Raw genomic sequence first — 25,153 nt, 5'->3', positions numbered from 1 at the left:
ATATCGCTCTCTGGTGATGCAGGCAATTGAATGAAAACAATGGTGTACACAGGTTGAGTATCCCTTATCCAAATATTCCGAAATACGGAATATTCCTAAATCCGGAATTTTTTGAGTGAGAGTGAGATAGTGAAAACTTTGTTTTATGATGGCTCAATGTACACAAACTTTGTTTAATACACAAAGTTATTAAAAATATTGTGTTAAATGACCTTCAGGCTATGTATATTAGGTGTATATGAAACATAAATGATTTGTGTGAATTTACACACACTTTGTTTAATGCACAAAGTTATAAAAAATATTGGCTAAAATGACCTTCAGGCTGTGTGTATAAGGTGTATATGTAACATAAATGCATCCTGTGCTTAGAGTTAGGTCCCATCACCATTATATCTCGTTATGGTATGCAATTATTCCAAATTACGGAAAATCCGATATCCAAAATAGTTCTGGTCCCAAGCATTTTGGATAAGGGATACTCAACCTGTATTCTTTTTAAATCATATGAAAATGTTTAATGGAATACTTAACACTGATTCTAAACTCCTAGCCAACATTATGGCCTCTTTGCTTCATTCTCCATTGCCTGATTTATTGATCAAACAATCGTTGAAGAACGTCACTGGCTGATGGGTATAGATACGGCAGTTGCAGCTATTTTAGTTCCAAAGCAATGTCATGATTGATTGCTACCCCATGCTTATCAGCCTTGATGCTCACAGAGCCTTTGATATGGTAATGTGGTCACACTGTTCACTGTACTGAATCAGCCATAGAGCTTTTCTACCAGATTTCATTCAGTTGACTAGAATTATTTTTACACTTGTCCCAAGACTTCTTTCTTGATAAATGGCCTTCCTAGAGACTGCATTGAGATGATGCCTTCTTTCTCCATTATTGTTTAACTTGGCCCTGGGCTCCTTCTTGTCACATTTTACAGAATTGTACCACCTTCCAGGGTATATCGATTGGCCGGAAGGAGTGTAAACTGGCCGCCTTTTCGGGCGATATTCTCCTTTTATATTTATATTGGTAACCATGAAACCTCTTTTGGAGTCATTTGGAGAAAATAAACTTGTATGGTTCCATACTAGGTTTTACTATAAATACAAATCAATCGACAGTTGTGCTTTTGAACACAGAAATAGTAGATGTGCTTTATTTAGCTATATTTGTCCTGAATGTTGTCTGTTCTCTGCTGTAGAGAAATCGGACACTGCTTAGGAGGATGATGAAGATGGGTTACTATAAAGCCACGCTTGTGTAATTGGCTTTCCAGTGTTATAGGTAACAAATGCTCTGTACCGAACACGGATTAATGGTTTAAGCTCAAGAACATTTCAATGATGTCACTTTAGTATAACTTACATGAAAACCATTTGTAATTTTATGTAATGAATTTGTGCTGACAGGGTCACTAGTTAATAAAGCTGTTATTTTATATTCATGCGTCATTTTGGAACATTAGTTCTTTTGGGGATTAACTGTACATTTAACTATATATATTGTTCCTTTATGGTCCAATAAAAAAAAATAAAGTTACGTTTTAACAATGTCGTTTAAAATTTGATAGTTGTAGGTTTTTAAAAAAAAAAATCAAGCTTTTTAATGTTTGCTAATGTGGACATTGTTGTGGCCATAGAATGGATGAATAGTGGCTATTTTGTATTTACTAGGGTAATAATTTTATAATGGCCGTTGGAGTGGCTATACATTCAGTGCTTATTGGCTATATAGAATAAGTTGCATTACAGTGGATATATTTGTTTCTATAAAAACACTAGTCTCACAAATGGAATCATTTTAAAAGATTTTGCTGTATACTTAGCGCACACAATTTGCATTTATAACTCAGATTATTTTATTTAACTCAGTTAATTGTCTCCAATTTTCATACAGTACCTTTATGAATGATATGTATTGTGTGTTGTACCTTTATGAATGATAGGTATTGTGTGTTGTATGTTGTTGCTTACTATATAATTTTGTAGGGTTGGTTACTGGATGCACCCCAACGTGCAGTATCCCGACACCTGCTAGGTAAGTATTCCAACCCTCTCTTTACTTACCCCTACCTTCCCACAGCCTAACCATAACCTTACATGCCTAACCCTAACCTTCCCCCTCACAGCCTAGCCAGCATCCCGAACAACTGTATGCCAAACGCATCCCGAATTTATTTACTGGGCAAAATACTGTGCGGAGGTGGACATTTCTCCTCCTCCTCCACAGCTTGTTGGGCCTGGATAATTAGAACTTGCTCCCCCTGTGTCTTGGTTATATATTTTTACTTTTGTGATTTAGAATAATGCCCAAGGAAAGTATTGACATTTCTGTAAGTTTTTCAATTTTCTGATAGTTCCTCTTTACACTGTTGTTTGGAAGTCATTTTTGTGATTCAGCTGCTGACTGTTTAAAAGTCATTTTCACAATCTTTTTTTTTTTTTTTTGGGGGGGGGGGGGGGGGGGGTTGCTGATGGGGAGTTGGTACAACAGCATTCTTAAAGTGGAAAATTCTTTATTTAAATGTATACATTTGAAATGACCTCTTATTGATGTCACACAGTTCAGCCATATTAATATTCTCATTGCACTGTTCAGCAGTGCTCCTCACAGTGATTGCTGAAGTTGTTTAATGAACATGTGTATGACATGTTCACCACTTGAATTTGCCATGAAACCAAAGGCCATTGATGCTGAACTTATCATGAACCGTTTTTAGTACCTTTAGGGGTCTACTGTATGTACTATAAGCCTTGGAGAGCGATAGGGTGGACGGAGCTAAAGTACCAACCAACCAGCTCCCAACTGTCATTTTTCAAATACAGCCTGTAACATGGCTGTTTGTCTGGTACTTTATCACCGTCTACTATACAATAAACTGCAGTTATAGTAGAATCAATGCATTAAACCCTTACTAACTGATATGGGAAAACGTGTGTTGATGATGATGATATTATTATTATTATTATTATTCCTCCTCCTCCTCCTCCTCCTCCTCCTCCTCCTCCTCCTCCTAACTTTTGATTCGGGACCTGCCAGCTGAAAAGAGGGCAAGGCCTCTTCTTAGACGAAGGGACGGGGGCCTAGCGCCTCGACCCCCCCCCCCCCCCCTGTTTTTCGTCATTTTGGGGGAGTGCCCAGCAGGACAGTGTCCAATTAGCAGGACTGTCCCGCTGTATTCAAGAACAGTTGAGAGGTTGTTATTATTATCATCATCTATAGAACACCACAAGGGTTCAGTAGCACATGGGCAGAGATTCTACGGGATTACATAGATTAGGAGTAGACAGCCTGTGGCACTCCAAATGCTGAGGAACTACACATCCCAGCATTCCCTGCTACAGTTGTGCTGTTAGGGCATGCTAAAACTGACATAGCATGCTGGGATGTGTAGTTCCACAGCAGCTGGAGTGCCACAGTTTACCTATCCCTGTCGCAGCTGAAAGTGGTTTATGCGGTCTTGCTGAATTTAGGCAGCGCCTCACGACCAGACAATTGGGCCCTGTATGACTCTGAATGTTCCTTGTTTCTGTGTTTTTCCTACTGCATGTAGTAAGCATTTGTGTGTTACACAATAGAAGGGCAATTTATGGTCTAATATGTTGCCTTTTGCACTTCTTGTTTACCTTTCAGATTGTTAGCTGTAGCTTGAGGAACTTCTCACATTGGTTTAAGTTATGTTCCTGTAAGCTTTCAATTCTGGTTCCTTTTATTCTGGTACTGTATAGCACTTCTCATATGCTGAGGCTTGGCAAATAAAAGGACACTAATACAGTGTTTCTTACACCAGCATATTAGTGTTCCCTCTGTTCATCCAACATTAACAGCCACAGAGGTCAGCACATTGTACATGTTAACATGGCATTTTCTAGTGCTAGAGCCCTAACCGCAGCCTAACCCAACAGTCAGTCTGTACTGTCAGCATTCACGATGTTGGTGGTATGTCTATGGTGATGTGTTCACTGTCGACATTCAGACCATAATGTAGACATAATGCCTACATTTATTCTATTCAACTTTTGTATGACTTGGAAGATTTCCTTTCAGAGCTCACTGATATCCTGCCCAGTTTGCAGTATAGATGACCAGCTGGGTAGCATGAACACCAAGGCCAATTATAATGCACAAAGTGTCATGCTCAGTTGTACATGCGGCTTCTCATAGAATGACCTGTGACCTTTGGAGTGGGAGTTCGGTCTCCGCACTTCTAGGACTTTTGAAGACTATAAACATAGTATCAGTAGAAAGTAGGCTATTGTGTCCATCAGCAAGTACACGTCTACATGAACCTATTCTGAAATCACTCCGCAGATTATGCGACAAAGCCGTGCCATGCATTAGTGGTATCAAAAGTACAGTGCACGAGTACCCTGGACACTGTTGCTGCTATTGCCACAAAGCGAGGACCGATACGAGTAAGCTGCACCAGGCATCCCACCATGTAGTGTTTTACTTTATCTGCGACTTTTTACTAACTCCATTGCAACAAAAATAATAAACCTAAGCGCTGCAGCTATGATGGGACAGTGGGCCTAATTCAGTAAAGATTGCATTGCAGATGCAGGAGGGGGTGCATACCACCTCCTTCCTGCATTTGCGATCGCATCATATCTGTTACGGCAGGCTGAGTAAGCCCGAGCTTACTCAGGCTTGCCGTCAAGGAAACTGCATCCGCAACGCAGTCCTTGGCATCGCTACTCCCAGAAAATAGGGGTGTCATGCTCCCATTTCTGGCAACGCTATCAGCCCCCAACCCGTCCCTCTCTGTGAACGCCTATGCCTGTCAATCAGACAGAGGCATTTGCATCCCTGTGGTGCGATCGCAGGACCCGTTCTGCACATGTGCAGAATGGTCCTGCACGTGCGCATTTGCTGACCATTGGGAAAATGCAGTGAGGATCGCTCCTGCAATCCTTACTGATTTAGGCACAGAGACCCTAAATTAAGATCTAGTATTTGCTACCTGTAACAGAGCGTTTAAGTCATGCCATATGGCGCAAAAATGTTAGGTGAATGAGGACATATCTATAGGTACTGGGTGCTTAAAAATGTCCATCCCCCTATTGTATAAACATTTAACTGATTCCAACTGATAAGTAATAAACTGAAGAAACCATTGTGGTAATCCACCTTTAACATTCCAACACAAAGTACGAGCAAGTTTGTTTATCCTGAAACCATTATTCTGAACCCATTTTTTTATTTTTTTTTGTTTTACAGGAGCTGTCTCAGCATCTTGCCTTTATAATCACAGTGTTTTTGGCCCTAGTGATTTTCTGTGCGCTCTATGTTTTGGTATACACAGAATCATTTGTACGGAAGTGGCTTCGTATATTTTCCCTGGTGATCTACGCCTGCCTCCTGACCATCGGATTTGTCTTAATTTATGATCCAATTAATGTCCAAACATGGGACCAGGTAATTTTATTTCACATTTAATGTATTCAGATCTACTGTAATAATTTGATGGAAGTACAGCTCCCTGTACTGCAACTACTGTAAGCCTTACTGTAATAGATTGTGAGTATGGTATATTATTCTTCCACTTGTTAGATGGTAAAAGTAAAAAAGCTATTTGTGTTTACTGTTTTAAAATATTTACACACACAGTAATTGTTCACTTTCTAAAACCAGGTCAAAGAATACATTTTTGTTAGTTCATTTTGTAAGTGAAAGTTAAATTCCTATAATTTAATTTAGATTGCTCACAAATTGTTGTTCCTATACCTATGTTCCTGCTCATATGAAGCGCAATATAACATATGCAAAATATTTAATAATATTCTGTAATATTCTTCTGTTATAAATAAACTGTGTTTACAATCAACATATAAATATATTTGAATTTACTGATTGCAATATTTGTACCCATAGCTGTGCTTCTAGTTTGCACATACTCATGACTAAATAGAAAATAATGAATATATGACAGTAAAATGTCTGGAATTTAAAACTTTTCTATCAACCTGATACCAACTACGGGTGTGGTATAAAAGATAGATAGTGTCTAGTTAGACAGTCAATAGATAGACACCATATGTTAGACAGACATTAGACCGACAGGGTCAAAAGGTCGACATTAAAATGGTCGGCGTGAAAAAGGTAGACACCATGTTTTTTGCATTTTTGTGGTTTGTGTGGATAGTTTTGTCATCTGGGACCCCCAATTGTAGAAAGGCATACCCTCACGGGGCTCGCTTCGCTCACCACGCTTCGGGCTCGGTGGTTCGCTGCGCTCGCCACAAGGTTTATAACCAACTCTATGCCGACCATTTGTCTATCTTTTTTTATGTTGACCATTTTCATGTCGACCTTTTGACCCTGTCGACCTTTTGTACGGTCTACCTTTTTCATGTCGAGCCACCGAGCCCGAAGCGCGGTGAGCGAAACAAGCCCCGCGAGGGTATGCCTTTTTATGCCTTTTGACCCTGTCGACCTTTTTTTGACCCTGTCGACCTAATGTCTGTTTAACATATGGTGTCTAACTAGACACGGTCTATCAGCCGGATACCAACTACAGTACAGCACTCTTCAGGATGGAGAACAAAATTGGGACTCACTTGCTGATATCACCATGATGTGTGGTATAGATTTATAGACAGTCTGTACATAGTTATCTTGCCAATGATTGCAATATGAATAATGGGTTTTTCGTATAACTTCAAGACAGAGCACTGGAAATGAATGTCTGTTTAATGAGTATTTTTCTGTTTAGCAATTTAAAAAAGGTCAAAACTTCCCACAGAGGATGTGGGAGTACCCTCTCGTATGACTATTTTGGTCCTCTGTCAACAGATTTGCCTCTACCTATCTTGTGAGCTACCTTCCTTATCAGCCAAATGGGTGACCCTTGGCATTTTGCAAAGCACGGTTTCTGCTTGAGGTGAAAGCAAAAAGTTATCACTGATTATTTTTGCGGTAGCTCGGAATTGTATTTTACAAATGTGGACTAGTTCACAACCTGCGTCTGTCTCTTTGATTAGGATAGTGGTTCCCAAACTTTTTTAATCATGGCACCCTAGAGTATCAGAATTATTTCACGGCACCCCTAGGCCAAATATTTCTTATTGAGAATTTTAGAAAATAATAAGTAAATTATATTTATGTGTCATCCTTAGTTTCTTTAGTGTGTTGTGGGACAATATTTGCTTCTGTTTGTCCTCCAATTTTATAATTGGCAGCCACAAGCATTGGTTTGGCTAATATTTTGACCAAAAATAGTTTGAATTGGTCCTGGACCAACAATCCAAGGCACCCCTGCTAGTGTCCCTGAGGCACCCCAGGGTGCCTAGGCACACAGATTGGGAACCACTGGATTAGGATCAAATTATTTTATGCCTTCCAAATGGACTGGCTAGAGACCGCGTTACATAAAGAAACTAAGACTAAGTAAGAAAGTCTAAGGTCCCTTATTGGAACTTTAACTTCCTTCTTGGAAATTTTAAAGATCTAGTTTCTGTTGCAAAGTCTTTCTCTATGGCAAAAGGTGCCTGTAGTGGCCTCCTTCCACATGTGAAGATGTATCCCCATTTTTTATTTTGGAGTGATTCTATGGAAGCAAGCTTCACGGATGCAGGGATTTCTAATGACCTATTGGAACATTTCAGTAGGGGCATAGATTTATGGAACTGAAAATTACTTGGTTTGATTGAATGCCATTTTTTTTTCTTTGGTCATTGGGCTATTGTGAACTGAGATTTGTTTCCTTTTTGTACCTGTGACAACATTTGTAGAATGAGGATAATTTGTATGGCAGAGCAGAGTTGGGCCGTAACTGCGTCTGGCTCGCAAGGTGCCTGGAATTGAACCCTGTAGCCAGTATCGCTGCTTCTGTGCTGCCTGGAGCCTTAAGGCCCGTACACACTGGTCGATATATTGGCCATTCTCTTGAACGGCCGATATATCGCAGGACCATCGGCCACTGTGTACGGCCGATACGTCTGTGAACTCCGTCGTTCACAGACATATCGCGTCGGCCACGCAGCACAGCCGACAGCCAATATATCTACCGATATATTGGTGCGTTGCTGTGTGTGTATGGGGCGGTCGGCCGTACACATGCTGCGGCGGCCGGCGGTGATTGACAGCTGAACTGGGCGGGCGTGTGTACACGCCCGCCCAGTTCATGACGTCCGTCCCCGATGGATCGGGCAGTGTGTATGCACAGCACACTGCCCGATCCATCCATAGATATATCTGCAGGTCTATCTACTAGTGTGTACCCACCTTTAGGTTGCTCTGGACAGTGCTGCACTTCCCGGTGCTGCCAACCTGTTACTTCTCCAGAGTGGGGTTGTCTTGTTTTATTTTCGTCTTGCTCCAGTCCTTTCCAATCAAGCCTTTGTTTATTTAATTCCTTCAAGTAACATCACTGAGAATGATAACTTAGCATTCCAGTGGATATACCAACTAATTCATAAAACCTCAGCCAAAGCTAAGCTCTGTGTACATCCTGTTAGTAAGAGAATTTTGAATTCTATTGGAAGAGTTGTTTGTGAGAGTGTCTCCCTGATGCTCTATGTGAAATCAGAGATGCTGTCACTAAGGAGGGAGAGGTCTTGCTCGGGAGTCCTACTACAGTACAAAGATTAAGCAGCTGCACCCATGTGTACAAAGGAACTAGTGTGTTGGAAATAAAAATACATTCGTTTTAATTACAAAATTTATGTGGGTAATAATAGGAAGATGAAAGTCTCGCAGCCACCTGTAAATTATATACAGCGTCTGCCTGTAATAATAGCAGTATATAAATGCTGGTCTTATACTATAGGATGTATTCTGATATTTTAGAAAAAGAAAAACAGTAAAATTATTATTACCAGTTATTTATACAGCGCACACATATTCCGTAGCGCTTTACAGAGAATATTTGGCCATTCACATCAGTCCCTGCCCCAGTGGAGCTTACAATCTATATTCCCTATCACATGTACACACAGAAACGTTCACACTCAGGTTAATTTTAGTTGGAAGACAATTAACCTACCAGTATATATTTTGGATTGTGGGAGGAAACCAGAGGAAACCCACGCAAGTATGGGGAGAATATACAAACTCCACACAGTTAGGGCCATGGTGGGAATCATACCCATGACCTCAGTGCTGTGAGGCAGTAATGCTAACCATTACACCATCCGTACTGCCCAAATAACAAATGCTTGCTTCCCTTTGGGTGGCAAATACTGTAATACAAAGATGGAATGTTGTTAGCATTGAAACTGCATAATAATGTATAATAATACAGTGCATCCAGAATGTATTCACAGCACTTCACTTTTTCCACTTTTTTTTTATGTTACAGCTTTATTCCAGAATGGAATAAATTAATTTTTTCACTCAAAATTCTACACGCAATACTCTATAATGACAACGTGAAAAGTTTTATTTTTTTCCGATTTTTGCTAATTTATTAAAAATAAAAAAACTAAGAAATCACATGTACATACATATTCACAGCCTTTGCTCAAAACTTTGGCAGCAATTACAGCTTCAAGTCTTTTTCAATATGATGCCACAAGCTTGGCACACCTATCTTTGGGCAGCTTCGCCTATTCCTCTTTGCAGCATCTCTCAAGCTCCATCAGGTTGGATGGGAAGTGTCTGTGCACAGCCATTTTCAGAGCTCTCCAGAGATGTTTAATCGGATTCAAGTCTAGGCTTTAGGCCACTCAAGGACATTCACAGAGATGTCCTGAACCACTCCTTTGATATCTTGTCTGTGTGCTTAGGGTCGTTGTCCTGCTGAAAGATGAACCGTTGCCTCAGTCTGAGGTCAAAAGCGCTCAGGAGCAGGTTTTCATCCAGGATGTCTCTGCATTTATCTTTCCCTCTATCCTGACTAGTCTCCCAGTTTTGGCTGCTTAAAAACATCCCCACAGCATGATACTGCCACCACCATGCTTCCCTGTAGGGATGCTATTGGCCTGGTGATGAGCGGTGCCTGGTTTCCTCCAAACATGACGCCTGGCATTGACGCCAAAGAGTTCAATCTTTGTCTCATCAGACCAGAGAATTTTGTTTCTTATGGTCTGAGAGTCCTTCAGGTGCATTTTGGCAAACTCCAGGTGGGCTGCCATGTGCTTTTTACTAAGGAGTGGCTTCCGTCTGGCCACTCTACCGTACAGGCCTGATTGGTGGATTGCTGCAGAGATGGTTGTCCTCTCTCCACAGAGGAATGTTGTAGCTCTGATAGAGTGACCATTGGGTTCTTGGTCACCTCCCTGACTAGGGCTCTTCTCCCATGATTACTCAGTTTAGACGGCCGGCCAGCTCTAAAGAGTCCTGGTGGTTCTGAACTTTTTCCATTTACGAATGATGGAGGCCGCTGTGCTCATTGGGGCCTTTAAAGCAGCAGATATTTTTTTTTTTCTGTACCCTTCCCCAGATTTGTGCCTCGAGACAATCCTGTCTTAGTGGTCTACAGACAATTCCTTTGACTTCATGCTTGGTTTGTGCTCAGACATGCACTGTCAAGTGCGGGACCTTATATAGACAGGTGCGTGCCTTTCCAAATCATGGGGGTAATTTAGAGTTGATCACAGCAGTTGGGCAAAACTATGTGCACTGCAGGTGTGGCAGATATAACATGTGCAGAGAGAGTTAGATTTGGGTGGTTTATTTTGTTTCTGTGCAGGGTAAATACTGGCTGCTTTATTTTTACACTGCAATTTAGATTTCAGTTTGAACACACCACACCCAAATCTATCTCTCTCTTCACATGTTATATCTGCAGTGCACATGGTTTTGGCCAACTGCTAACAAATTTGCTGCTGCGATCAACTCGGAATAAGGACCCTTGTCCAATCAACTGAATTTACCAGAGGTGGACTCCAATTAAGCTGTAGGAACATCTCAAGGATGATCAGTGGAAACAGGATGCACCTGAGCTCAATTTTGAGGCTCTGAATACTTATGTACATATGATTTTCTTAGTTTTTTATTTTTAATAAATTTGTAAAAATCTCAAAAAAGCTTTTTTCACATTGTCATTATGGGGTATTGTGTGTACAATTTTGAGGGGAAAATTTAATTTATTCCAGTTTGTAATAAAGCTGTAAAATAACAAAATATGGAAAAAGTGAAGTGCTGTGAATACTTTCTGGATGGATCCTAAATTATTTTAGTAGAATTTTTTTCATTATTATTATTTTTTTGTTAAAACATCAGAGGGAACATTGCAACTTTAGTTTTTAGAGCCTGGACAGCTGCCAAGTACACAGGGGGGTTCTGGTGGTGGCATGGGGTTGATGATTTACACTTACCAGTGGCTGCTATTGTCTGCAGCTGCTGGGGGTGGGGAATCCTGCTGTGCTGACTGGTCATCAATGATCGGCAGCACAGCAACACTGGGAGTTGGGTGCTGAAAGTTTCCCTTCCCTGCCGCTGCTAACAGTTTATCTGACTGGTCACGTCCTGTGCGACCAGGTCGGATAAAGCACTTGCAGGCATGGTCGTATCTGATGCGACTATGCCAGGCAAGTGGTTAATAAATGTATCAGTCAAAGACCAGTATCTCCCAGCGTCTGTGTAATTATACTCTGTGAGGTGTGAAAATGATAAGACAATGGATTTTCAAATTAATAAAGACAGATTTACACCTGAAACAGGTGATTTGGAGTTTTAATACTCCCCCAATGGTCATATACTGTATACAGAGTATGGTGCCCTTTTAGATAATGCTCTAGATATCTATAATTTACATATACAGGTTGAGTATCCCTTATCCAAAATCCCACATTTTTGGGTCCCCCACTGAGATAACATAAATATTATATATTATATGTGTGTGTGTGTGTATGTATATATATATATATCTAAAAAATATTATACATATATGTGTGTCATTACCTCAGTAGGGGACCCAAAAATGTGGGATTTTGGATAAGGGATACTCAACCTGTACAATTAGTACAGAGAGAGACCTTTTTATTATGCCAAGCTGATGACAATTTGAGGTGTGAAATGGTCTCTTTGTGGTGGGTACAGCTAGGTGGCTTATTGGTGATCCATGGAAAAGCATGGGCTAGCTCATGGTTTGTTTGGAATTACGGTACTCTGGACTGGTTGGTTGGTAGTCCTGAAGACCTCACAACCCACGGTATTCAAGTTATTACACCCCAGCTTTATGTGGTCACTGGGAGACAAGTTTGAATGTCCAGTTGGGGTGGATATATCTTATGTGACCCTTAGAATTTGAGTAGTAGTCGTAAGTTTTGTGGGGGCACTTGGCTTCTTGAATTTGATCCTCTATTTAAGGCTGTGGTGAGTAAACATAAAAGTCTGTGATCCTTTTCTCTCTACTGCTTGGAGCTGTGTACATTATTATAGATGTCATTGTGGTGTAAAGTGATGGATGGAGGGACAGATGGCTTTCTGCCTATTGCTAAGGACCGCAAAGGGTCATACAAAGAAGAGTATGGACATGCACGTGTGTGCATCAGAGCCGGATTAACAGGGCAGTCACCCAGGGGCACCCACATATAGCTACATCACCTTCAGTATGTTTGGGCACTGTGGTTTCAATGTATCTTACTATGAACTGGAGGCAATAATGTGTGTTTTTAATATATTTGTGATGCTTGGAGTATTTACACATTATACGTTTTAGTAACATCATTGGCATGTTCTATTGATAATTTTATTGATGGGGACAACCACAAGTTAGTTGCCCTAGGGCCCCCATAAACTTTAATCTAGCCCTGAAAGCAGTCTCTGCATTGCTCTCTGTATTTATATTGCTGTCAGTATGTTGTATGTATTATTTGGTGGTCACGCGTTGTATATGTATTATATGGCGGTCACTGCATTGCACTCTGTATTATATGGCAGGCATTGTGATGCTCCCTTTATTATATGGTGGTCACTGCAACGTTCTTTGTATAATATGGTGGGCATTGCAACACTCACTGCCACACCCTTTCAATCAGCTGGCCACACTTCTTTAGCTTTGTGCCACTTTCCTTCAGTGGGTAGTACCATTGCATTCCTCCTTCATGCCCCAGTCCAAGACTGCACAGACTCACAACTTCTCACACACACCCACTAATGCCACTTTCAGGTGTACAACCGGGATTTGGCAGGGTCGGGGACCCAGGAATTAGTCCTGGGATGTTTGCTTTCACACTAAGCAAAACCCAGGATGGTGCACTTTCTAGTGTGAAAGTGGAATTGCATGAACATTTACTTTATTAGTCATGTTATAATCTTTTCTCCAAATGCATTCTCATATTTAAAAAAATAAACAAATTCAGAAATAATTTGACCTTTTATTTGTTTATTTTTTTGTAGTTAGAAAATAAGTTACTGAAAAACCTGATCAAACCATTGTCATTGTTTAAATGGCTTGGCAAATGTGGTCAAGCTTTTCTTCCATAAATTGTACTATGAATTGTAGTATACATATACTAATCCAAGAACAAGACTATAAACATTGCAAAACAATAACCGAGGTGTAGGAAAATAATTTTTAATGATACGGCATGTAATATTTAGCTCAGTGAGGTGCGGTAAGGTGAGGCAGAGCCTTTCCTGTCATACTAACGTTTGTGCCAGAGTTTTGACTGTATAAAGTATGTAAAAAATACAAAGAATTTGTTTGAAATATCTTTTTTGCATTATTCTAATACGTCTTATAGCTAAAACTCTGGAGTAAAAATTCTATGGCAGGTGAGGCACTGCCTATCTTTTCTGCACATCTCTGTTCAAAACTCACCAAATTTCCAGGAGTTTATACTGCTGCACCTGTGTATAATGCCCAGATGTACGCTTTGGCTCATATATTGCATGTAAATCTGTCTCTGGTGCTAGCCAGTGCCTCCTGAACCATTTAGCTCACCGCACGTCCCTGATTTTTAGCTATATCATTTTTACTATTTTACGTAACTATTTTGCATTGCTGAGTTTATAGCAGTGTACAGGTAGATAGACTGCTGGGTCTCACACTTGGTACAATAGAGCTGTAAATGATTGTGCATAACCCCCGCAGAGTGTGGAACAATATATTTTTAGTTACTTTTCTTCTCATAAAAAAAGCAGTTGGGTGCGGGGAAAACAGTCCTACAGTTTGGTTCTTTATAAATGGATTGTTGGCTGGCCAGCTCCGACCATTGTTTAGTTTCAGACAGACTCCACGCTGGCCTGTATCACTTGCCAAAATGTTTTGCTCCCCACAGACTCAATAATATATTAAGTGGGTATCGGAATAACAAGTAGTTGGCATCTTTCCCTGTCCCATGGAATCCTGGGTAATTGTCCGGGAAATGAATGGGTATTATTGCACCTCTACAGTGTCATTTGTTTGGAAGCTGTCCAGTTTATTTCAGAGTCTGTTAACTGTTAGTCTGGGGTATTAAATACAACTGACTGGTTTAAAGAGCCAGTAACTCCACTATTGGAAAGCATATCCAAGCCTGTGTTACAGAGTTCAAAAATAAAGCTTAAATCTGTATACCAACATCAAGGGCTTGCTACCATTAGTGGAAGTAGTGCATTGCTATTGGGCCCAGAACTGAGAGGAGTCCACCATCCCTGCCCAAGTAATATGTGTTCTATACATTTTTCACCATTGTGGGGGTACATAGGGGCCCTTACAAACTTTTGCCTTGGGGCTTGCAATATATGTAAATATGCCCATGGACCTGCTCATCGTAATGAATTGAGAGGCATTAGTATGTGGCATAATATGAACTGGGCACACTGTCATAATGTGAATTGTGGGTACTGTGTTGCATAATGTATACTGGCAAGGACGCTTTAAGAGAGGAGGCCCGGGTGCAGCCTCCTCCGTTCAGGCACCCTCCTCTCTGCCGGCAGTGGTGAGACTGAGCTGCGCATGTGCAGATCTCCGGGAAAATGGCGCAACGGGCATTTTCCCTAAGATCTCTACTGTGCATGTGCAGAACTCTGGGCCATTTTCACAGAGTTTTAACACCGCCGTGGACATCGGCGTGGGACTACGGAGGGGTGAGTATTTAGAAAATGGGTGCAGCGTGTGCGGTGGGGGCCCCCTCTATACTCAGTGGCCCGTGTGCACCACACACACTGCACCCATTATAGAAACGTTAGTTCTGGCAGCCCAACAATATGACGTAATGCGAATTAGGTCACTTCTATGGTTCATAAAATAAACTAGGGCACTACTACTGGGCATAATATTAACTAAGACAGAAAATGAACTATGGTTCAGAAAATGAGCTAGGGCACTATTATGGGGCATAAAATGAACTGCAGCGGAGAGGTCTCTCTAGAAGCATTGGGATAGGGCCCTTTCAAAATGTTCCTATGGGACCCACAAAGTTCTGGCTGCCCCCCTGAACAACATACAGTGGTATGTTCCCTAAGCTTTTGATAAATGACGATGCACTTAATGATCTTGATGGGTATGGGAGACAGAAAAAAATAAAATGTGTTCCCATTTTGAATAACTTTAGAAGAGAAAAAGGACTTAGAGATGTCAGTGCATGGAACCTGAAATCTTTAATGTCCTATGGGCCGATTTATCACCATCTGCATCCTTAGATGCGGATGTGCTGTGATAATGGGGGTCATTCTGAGTTGATCATAGCTGTGCTAAATTTAGCACCGCTACGATCATGTTCCCAGATATGCGGGGGGACGCCCAGCACAGGGCTAGCCCGCCCCGCATGTCTGTCCGCTCCCCCCCCCCCCCCGCACAAGTACAATAGCATTGCACAGCGGTGATGCTTTTGTACTTGTTGAGTAACTCCCGGCCAGCCGCAGCTCCTGCGGCTGACTGGGAGTTGCTCATCGCTGCCCCTGGACGCACGCAGCCGCCCCCGCACGGTCCGGCCATGCCTGCGTTGGACGGACTGCACCCCCAAAACGTCGGCCAAATGCCGCCGTGCCGCCCCATCCCGCACAGCGTCCGCCTCTGCCTGTCAATCAGGGAGAGGCGATCGCTAGGGAACGACAGCCTTCGGCCGTCCAGCATGCACCGGCGCACTGCGGCACTGGCGCATGCGCAGTTTCGACCCAATTGCTGCGCTGCGAACAACTGCAACGAGCGATCGGGTCGAAATGACCCCCTATATCGGCAAAATTTGCAATGCGATGACTGAGTACATCGCATGCAGGGACAGAGCTTGTGAGAAAGCTCTGTCCCTGCAAATGCCCACTTCAACATTATCAGGCATGACTTTACTGCACCGGGGGTCACAGCACAGCAGCAGGAGGTCCCAGTTTCTGACAGTGCTCACCGGAGCACTGATCACTGGCTCCTGGACAGGTAAGTGTTTTTTGTGTTTGTTTTTTAAACTTTTTTTGTTTTCTTTTTTTAAAGTTGATCCGCTTGTGTGTCCATCAGACACACAGAGCTGATCATATTGCCGGCTCTCCGCACAGTTTTTTTTCTCTGTCGGGGAAAAAGAGAAAGCTGTGCAGAAAGCAGCATATCAAAGTTCTTCCCTGAAACTTGTGTAGTTATCACCGGGCACAGTCAGATAGATCGCATTTCCCATTATATGTATGGAGAAAAAAATAAACTATTAAAGGGTTTGTAGCAGTGTTCATGAAAATTGCTCTAAAAGCCCCTTTGATATCTTTGAGTAAAACTAAAATGTGAAAGGGGTGTGAAAAATGAAAACGCCCTTTTTCACATTATTTTAGTAAAAATAATGATAATAAATCTTCCCCTTACTGATTCACTTGCTGTTTGTGTATTGGAAATATTCTGTGCTAATTAGTGGAATCAAGCATCTGTTCATAACTTAAAATGGGTTCAGTATGGTATGCCGGCGGTCGGGCTCCCGGCGACCAGCATACCGGCGCCGGGAGGCCGACCGCCGGCTTACCGACAGTGTGGCGAGCGCAAATGAGTCCCTTGCGGGCTCGCTATTTCATTCTCCCTCCAGGGGGGTCGTGGACCCCCACGAGGGAGAATAAGTGTCGGTATGCCGGCTGTCGGGATTCCGGCGCCGGTATACTATGCGCCGGGATCCCGTCAGTCGGCATACTGAAGACCACCCCTTAAAATGTACTGTGTGTGTATATGTGTGTATGTGTTTTTTTATATATATATATATATATATATATATATATATATATATATATATAAAAACGCGCACACACACACACTTTAAAGAGAAACAAACATTTTTTTAGTTCAATTTTGTTTTCCTCTCTTCTCTAATGTCAATATTTTTTGTAGTCTCTACCAGACCACAATATATGAGTTACGGCAGAATAACAAGGAGCTGCACTTCTCTACTGTATTACTGCTCAGTCTAGCTGCATTACCCATGAGAAAGTGACGGAACATTGGCACAGTCTATTTTACATGTGGCTCAGTTTTGTAATTAGTAGTAATGCCATTGTAGCTGTACATGAGGTTCATTACAATCCTAATTTTTATGTTTCTATATGTATCGTATCGTATCATATCATATGTGCTTCTGCTTCTTTCAGGTGCCATTTTTCCTGTTCATAACCTTCTCGGTGTACACCATGCTGCCTCTGGGGATGCGAGCCTGCCTGATTATCAGCATAATCTCCGGAATGTCCCACATTGTTGTCATTAGTATCACCGTCATGATGTCCTCCACCACTCGTGACACAATCGCCTTCGAGGTAATCTCACGGAGTATGGCCAGTAATACAGAGGTGACACATTTTAGGTCTCTCTGGTTTAGGGGCTGTTAAACTAAACTATAATACATGGTTTTTGTAATTACGTGGTGATGGTGGATTTGAGAGACCATATTCCCCTGTGAAGTCCTTTCTAATGGTCTGCTGTCATGGGGTGCTTTTTTTTTTTTTTTTTTTTGCTCTGTTTTCTTTTAAATGTTTTGTTTACAAATATAACAAGACAAACAATGGTGATATATAAATAACAAAAAAATGGGAAACATGCACTGATAATGAGACCATAACAGTAGCAATATTGGACGCAGGGGTGTAAAAAAAAAAACCTGGAAAAAGGGGGAGGGGGGATTGGGGAGTGAGGCCAAAGTAAGGACTAATGGAAAAACAAATCAGGGGTATACTGTAGATAACAATAATACCCAATGAAGGTGTGAAATTATGACCATATCGGATCAGGTAGCCGGACAGTCACTGGTTTGAGGAAGGTTGGGGGGAGGCCAGGGTAATGTCAACATACATTTTCTAGGGATCTATTGTTAAGGTAGGCTGAAATTGTTTCCAAGGTAGCAAGGTGACAGAGTTTACTAATGACCAATTTTAAAGACCCATACACACTAAACGAGTCCCCGCCAACGCCGATGTTGGCAGCGGCGGGGTTTCGGCATCGGCAAGTGCATACACACTTGACAGTATCGGTGGGGAAGGGAGCGACGGGGGGTGGCGGGGGGAACGACGCTCATGCTGCATCTGCGGCATGGCTGACGTTAACGACGACCTCCCTCGTTTGTAGATGTTCAAACGAGGGAGGGGGGGGTCGTTAACGATTCGCGGGAGCAAGCATTGTTAACGACATTGAATGTACACACTAGACAAAACTGTAAAAGATCTCGCTCAAATTGGCCCTTCTGAGCGATATCTTTTATTTCCCCGTCTAGTGTGTAAGGGCCAGTGAAATGCTGCTTTGACGATCTGGACCACCAGATTATCAGCAGCTATAGAAATCGCTTCCAAAGGGAGCCCCAAGAAGAACAACAGTGGACTCTTAATGATGGGAGCATCTGTCACTTTACTTGTGAAATCTGCAATTTTCTTCTAAAACGCCACAATCTTGGGGAAGAGAGATGTAGATTTAACTGGAACAGAAGAGATGGTGGGTTCTATATTTCATTATTGTAATAATATGGTGTAAGCAGGTTCAGAGTTTATAATAGATTAATTAATATGGAAATGAATTATTTTCGAGAATGAGTGGCCTCAAAATCAGTTTAACTAGTAAACAGGTGTAAATTTTAAATGTATTATCCATTAGCAGATGTAAGAAGACTATATCCTGCAAATCTCCAGCAGGTATCAGACAATTAAATACATCCCACCCACTTCCATCTGCATGCCGTCATCTGTGTGCACCAGTATACAGGTACACTTACCTGCCAGGACAGCTCTTCCGATAGAAGCTGTCCTCACAAATAAAAGACTTCCGGGTCTATGATCTTGAAGTCCTATTGTGCATGCATTGCCTTTGCCTGCGCAAGTGTAATCCGCAGGGGGATACAACGGGATACTTCAAGTTACTCTCCAGGGCTTATTGCAGATAAGATGTTCAGAGGCTTCTATAGGCAACAATATGTATAGATAGCATTGCCTATTGTGCAGAAGCTCCAGAAAGGTTGCTGTGCCGCAGATATGCAGCAGATATTACTGATAACTGCCGCGGACCTTTTTTAATACATGTAGCGAGCTATATGTATTGCGGTAAGCTTTCAAAAACTGCCTATTTCAGAGGATTTACCGTGGTTTTTTTACATTGATACATCCCACAGTCTTATTATAATACACTCATTTTTTTTATGCCCCATACATTTCTAGGTTATAAACTGAAGCAGTCACTGTAGATATAGTTGTTGTCTTCTCAAAACCTAAATAATGTAAACGCCTACTTCCCTTGTTCTGAAATAAGTTTGTGACATGTTTCATTGTAGAAAAGCAGACAGGAGTATCACTAGTTGTGCATTCACCAGTTGTGTCATCTTTTTTGCTAAATCCAGTTTTATTTTTATTGCTCATGGTCTGCCATCTCTAGCTACTGTAACTAATGGTTTGTCTTTCGCAGTGCTGATTTGCTTTGTATTGATTTACACTGTTTACTTCTGCTGAATTCTCTCTTAATAATGTGCACTGTACCGTATGATGCCTAAACACACTAATGTATTGGATAAGTAAAATCAGTGTGGGTGATCTGTGACTTGTTACCTGAGTACTTCAACAGACAAAGGGAGTGCACTAAATTAGTTAGGGCCGGCTCTTGGTGTATTCTTCATTGCCTGTTTCCTATGGTTAGTAAAAAATGTAAAGCACATTTTCTGTTGGCCATTGTACAGTCCAGAGCCCAGTCCCTGGTGGCCATTGTACAGTCCGGAGCCCAGTCCCTGGTGGCCATTGTACAGTCCAGAGCGCAGTCCCTGGTGGCCATTGTACAGTCAAGAGCCCAGTCCCTGGTGGCCATTGTACAGTCCAGAGCCCAGTCCCTGGTGGCCATAGTACAGTCCAGAGCCCAGTCCCTGGTGGCCATTGTACAGTCCAGAGCCCAGTCCCTGGTGGCCATTGTACAGTCCAGAGCCGAGTCCCTGGTGGCCATTGTACAGTCCAGAGCCCAGTCCCTGGTGGCCATTGTACAGTCCAGAGCCCAGTCCCTGGTGGCCATTGTACAGTCCAGAGCCCAGTCCCTGGTGGCCATTGTACAGTCCAGAGCCCAGTCCCTGGTGGCCATTGTACAGTCCAGAGCCCAGTCCCTGGTGGCCATTGTACAGTCCAGAGCCCAGTCCCTGGTGGCCATTGTACAGTCCAGAGCCCAGTCCCTGGTGGCCATTGTACAATACCTGGGGGCCATTGTACAATACAGAGCCCACTTCCTGGTGGCCAGTGTACAGTCCAGAGCCCAGCCCCTGGTGGCCTTTGTACAATACAGAGCCCACTTCCTGGTGGCCATTGTACAATACAGGGCCGTGTGGCCTGTGTACACTATAGAGCAAGGAGATTAGTGTGTACTCAGCAGTCATTTCTAGGTTGGTACTAGCTTCTGTTGTATTGGCTGATAACAGATCAGTTTGTTCTCTTCCATTGAGCAGCTGATAAGAATTCAGTGAAGGACAGGAAACTTGATTTTATCAGCTAAATATAGAACATGCTGATAGCGTTCAGTTTCCTATCCTGCACTAGGCACAGCTGTTATAGTTAAATGGGTTAGAGGGAATGGAGCTAGGGATGATCATTGACCATCGATTGATTCAAAATCATTGATGGTCTATGGTTGATGCTGAATACTTTTACCATCAATGGTATATAACCAGATGGCTATACACCATTGATGGTAACTATTTGCTCAATGGTTTCCCTCCTCCCCGCAATGTTTTCAGTGCTGCTTGTGCTCGCCACAGGTTCTATTTCCACTCTATGGGTGTCGTGGACACCCACCAGTGGGAATAGTCCCAGTTAGTTGCATACCAACTGTCAGGATTTTGAGGGCTCGGATGCAGGCATCGGTATTGTCCCATACAGCCATTATCCCGTATAACTATCAATGATAATGCACAGAATAGTTGCCTGCCATCAATGGTTTGAGTCACCATCGATGGAGGCAACACCAATGGCCATCCCTAAATAGAGCTGCTATCAGCAAAAATAACAGAGGGTATTGATAGCTCTGTTAATCGGCAGGATGACACTGGCAGGAATAGTTATAGGCTGGGTAGGACCCAGGGCAGAAAGCAACGTTGAGTTCCACGTGCAAGGAAGTAGCTGAACCGTAGTAGCTATAGTAGATCATATACAGAGAATTATGCGCAACATACAAAGTACTGAACTTTTTTTAACATGTCAGGTTTTAAGTAACTCTTCTGCCGCTTGTTAACCAACAATAACACAGATGAATATACTTTAAAACATGACCTGCTGGCAATTGTGAATGCAAATCTTTCAAATAAACATCTCTGCAGAGTTATTAAAATTAATGGTGGAGATTTATCAAAGCTCGGAGAGAGATAAAGGGATCTATTTACGAAGCCTTGCATGGAGATAAAGTGGATGGCGATAAAGTCCCAGCCAATCAGCCATGTCACAGGCTGTGTTTGAAAAATGATAATTAGGAGCTGGTTGGTTGGGACTTTGGGCTAGATGCATCATCGCTTGGAGAGTGATAAAATGGAGAGAGAAAAAGTACCAGCCAATCAGCTCCTAACGGTCATGTCACAGGCTGTGTTTGAAAAATGACAGTTAGGAGCTGGTTGGCTGGTCGTTTATCACTTTCCATTTTATCACTCTCCAAGCGATGATGCATCTAGCCCTTTATCTCCATCCACTTTATGTCCATCCAAGGCTTAGTAAATAGACCCCAAAGTACCAACCAGTCAGCTCCTGCTATTTTACTGGCTGTGTGTAAAAAGGGTGTGGTATGGAAGATCTACATTAATTAGGTCTACAGTAAATAGGTCAACACCAAATTGTCGACATGCATTAGGTACAAAAGGTCGACATGGTCAAAAGATCGTTGGCACAGTGGTCGGCACAGTAATGTTCGACCCTTTTTTTCAGTTTTTATCAAAAATCCTGTGTTTGATAATACAGTATGTGACCACTATCAGTGGAAATGTGGACCCTCGTGGGCTCTCTTCACTCACAACGCTTTGGGCAAGGAGGCTCGCTCCACTACCACTGCGCTGACCAAAGGTTAATATTTCCAATCATAGTACACGTGGATAGTAAATCAAGCAAATGTCGGTAAAACCCCCCAAAAATGTGTCTACCATTGTCATGTCGACCTTTTGTGCCTGTCTACCCTTTACCTGTCGACCTAATGTATGTCAACCATATGGTGTTGACCTGTTGACTGTCGACCTTTTCATCCGGATACTGTTTAAAAAATTCCAGGAGCTGTTATGTTGGTAATATATCTCTTTTCCAAGCTTTGATAAATCTCTCCGCTTGTTTTATTACCGTCTTTTAATTAAGAATCAGTAAGGGTACAACTGAGGTTTTTTTAGGGGGGGGGGGTAATATTTTTAAAAGATAATTCCATTCAAAACTGGATTTATAAACCCAGGTCCCAAAATGTTACTTCCATGGAGATCTGGCTGTCTAAGGATGTTGGTCGAATGAGGTTGGTTTAAGTTTTATTTGGTTGTGGTAGATGCTAGAACCAAGTGGGCCAAAAGACCTTTGACATCAGGGGGAGGAGCTAGGCTGGCAGGATAGTACTCTCACTATCCACACCACCAACTGCTCCCTTTAGTAACCTGGTGGCGAGAGAAGCAGAGCGGAGCGACCCACCGAGCTCGAAGTGAGGCGAGCGAATCGAGCCCACGAGGTTACATTTCGGATACCCTGTTTGGGCATTGCTCCTCCCCCTGGTGATGTCAGAGGTCCTTTCCCCAACTTGGTTTTAGCCATAACCATTTGGGTATAGGCAGTGATTTTTCTGACGCAGCACTGACCCTTTTTTATTTGCTATAATTTGTAATTCTTATGATTAGTTTTTAACAGAATTTAGTACAAATAAGTTTAAAATAATGCATATAATTAGACTTGACCACAGTATGGATCCTACTATAGAGTTTGTATTAACGTATAACTTTACGTGAGTACTTACAAGTCTCCTACAGGAAAGCACTGGTTTTGTAAAAATGAGTATCTGTGTAAATCAGGGAAGCAATGTACTGAATAGGATGGTGGGTTAGGTCTTCTGGCACTCATACCTCTTTGAAAAGCCCACCATTCTGAAAAGGGTCTGTGTGAGGAAAAGGTAGTGAGCTGAACAAATTCAGTACAAGTGATTATATGGCCAATTACATAGTGAGTGTGGTGCACCTGGGAAAATATGACACCACTTCATTGTAATTATACACTAAAAATAACATCCTGGAATAATGGAGCTTTGTAATATCAGAGGGGCCCTCTTTATGCTTTAGATTGCATATGGGAACTTTAATGCAAAATATAATGTAGCTTTAGATTTTATTATTCCAATTTAATTACAGACCTTACACATATAAGGGTGCATTTAGAGACGGGCATACAGTATATTTTTTGGCGTAATACAAAGCACTTCCTGTACCTTGCTTGCACACCATTTATTCATTATGTATGTGTCAATTTTTAGATTTTTACATATTGCTTTTTTTTTTGTCTTCTTATGCCCATAGAGGCGGAGTGGGAGTGGGCAGGAGCAGCTAAGTGGAAGTAGAGTACAGCGTGTTCCTGCAACTGTACCCCAGTTGTACGTTTTACGCCCTGTGATATACCGCTACGCAGTACTGTTTTAACATATGGGCACACTGGATGGCTGCCCAGGGCCCCATTATTCTAAGGGCCTTCAAGCAGGGGCAGGCTGGGCTGGGAGGCGCATCTGACCCCGGGGTGGTGCTTCCGAAAGTTCCTGGGAGGCTGGTAGAGAATGTTGCTCTAATTGTGTGTAAGCCACAATCAGAACAACCAGGAAGCTCCTTTTTCTTCCTGCCTCTCAGCAGGCAGCCCAATGCATAGAGTAAGTGGCCACACACTACATGAAGTGTGGGGCTGCTCGCTCCGTCCATAGGGAGAGACGGCTGAGTGGCAGGCAGAGAAAGATGCTCCCTGGTCCCTCTGCATGTGGCTTACACACAGTCATTTTCTACCTGCATTCCAGGCTGCAGCCAGTCACTGAATTGCTGTCAGCATGCTGATCGGTGGATGGCTGGAGCTATCCACCAATCAGAGTACTGACAGCCATTCACTGTATGGATGCATGTGTAGACAGCGCTGGGTTAAGTCATATTTCTTTTTTTTTTTTTTTTTTATGATTTTTTATTCCCATGAATGACGGGTAGGGGGCCCCAATGCATTGCTTTACCCAGGGCCTACAGTGTTTCTGAGATGGCCCTCACCTTTTGAGTGCTGATTCATTGATACTTGATGTTGACTATTATCAGCACTGTTAAGTCTCCCCTATGACAGAGTATGATTACCATGGCAGCTGTATTGTATGTAGACCCGGCTGTCTATTTGTCTTATTTAATTGACTTTCAGTTCCAGCTGCTGCAGCAGAGAAGACTCTCATTTGATTTTTAAAGGAAGGAAAAAAACAGATCTTTGACTTCCATTTCATTTACATTTATAATTGCTGTTCATATTGAAAATGCAACTTTCACTTTGATTAATAACGGTCCACACACTCTTCTCTCTTGTGTGTGATGCAATTTTACCATTTACTACTGACGCAGTCTCATCTCTAGGTTATCCTAGCCCAGTGGTGCATTTCACATTAGGCACATAAGGCACATGCCTAGGGGCGGCACTTGTTTGGGGGCAGCACTTGATGCTTGTGTTCGTACTGTCAGCCTAAAATGTACCAGTAACTGCAAAATATTTCCACTGTACTGTACCATATGCGATCTTGAATGGAGTGTAAATGTGTAGGACATGCACTTACTGCCCCTGTAAGCTGTCCTACGTAGTACATATGCATACATACAGTAATTATAAATAAAAAAAATTCATAATGGAATTTCTATTATTCTTT

The 25,153-nt window shown here is 42.2% G+C and overlaps 1 protein-coding gene across 11 annotated transcripts in view; it reads left to right on the top strand.

Annotated features, from left to right (window-relative positions):
- Positions 1 to 25,153, top strand: part of ADCY7 (adenylate cyclase 7) — a 338,110-nt gene that overhangs the window by 100,656 nt on the left and 212,301 nt on the right. For all 11 annotated transcript variants that reach the window (XM_063945334.1, XM_063945333.1, XM_063945332.1 and 8 more), the window contains exons 3-4: positions 5,227 to 5,424; positions 17,428 to 17,589. In XM_063945334.1, the coding sequence (XP_063801404.1) occupies positions 5,227 to 5,424; positions 17,428 to 17,589 (360 nt within the window). The remainder of the gene's footprint in view (positions 1 to 5,226; positions 5,425 to 17,427; positions 17,590 to 25,153) is intronic.

Source organism: Pseudophryne corroboree, chromosome 11, assembly GCF_028390025.1.
Source record: "Pseudophryne corroboree isolate aPseCor3 chromosome 11, aPseCor3.hap2, whole genome shotgun sequence".
NCBI classification, from domain to species: Eukaryota; Metazoa; Chordata; class Amphibia; order Anura; family Myobatrachidae; genus Pseudophryne; species Pseudophryne corroboree.
The sequence above is the reverse complement of the archived record's forward strand: the minus strand, read 5'-3'. Positions and strand labels throughout refer to the sequence as shown.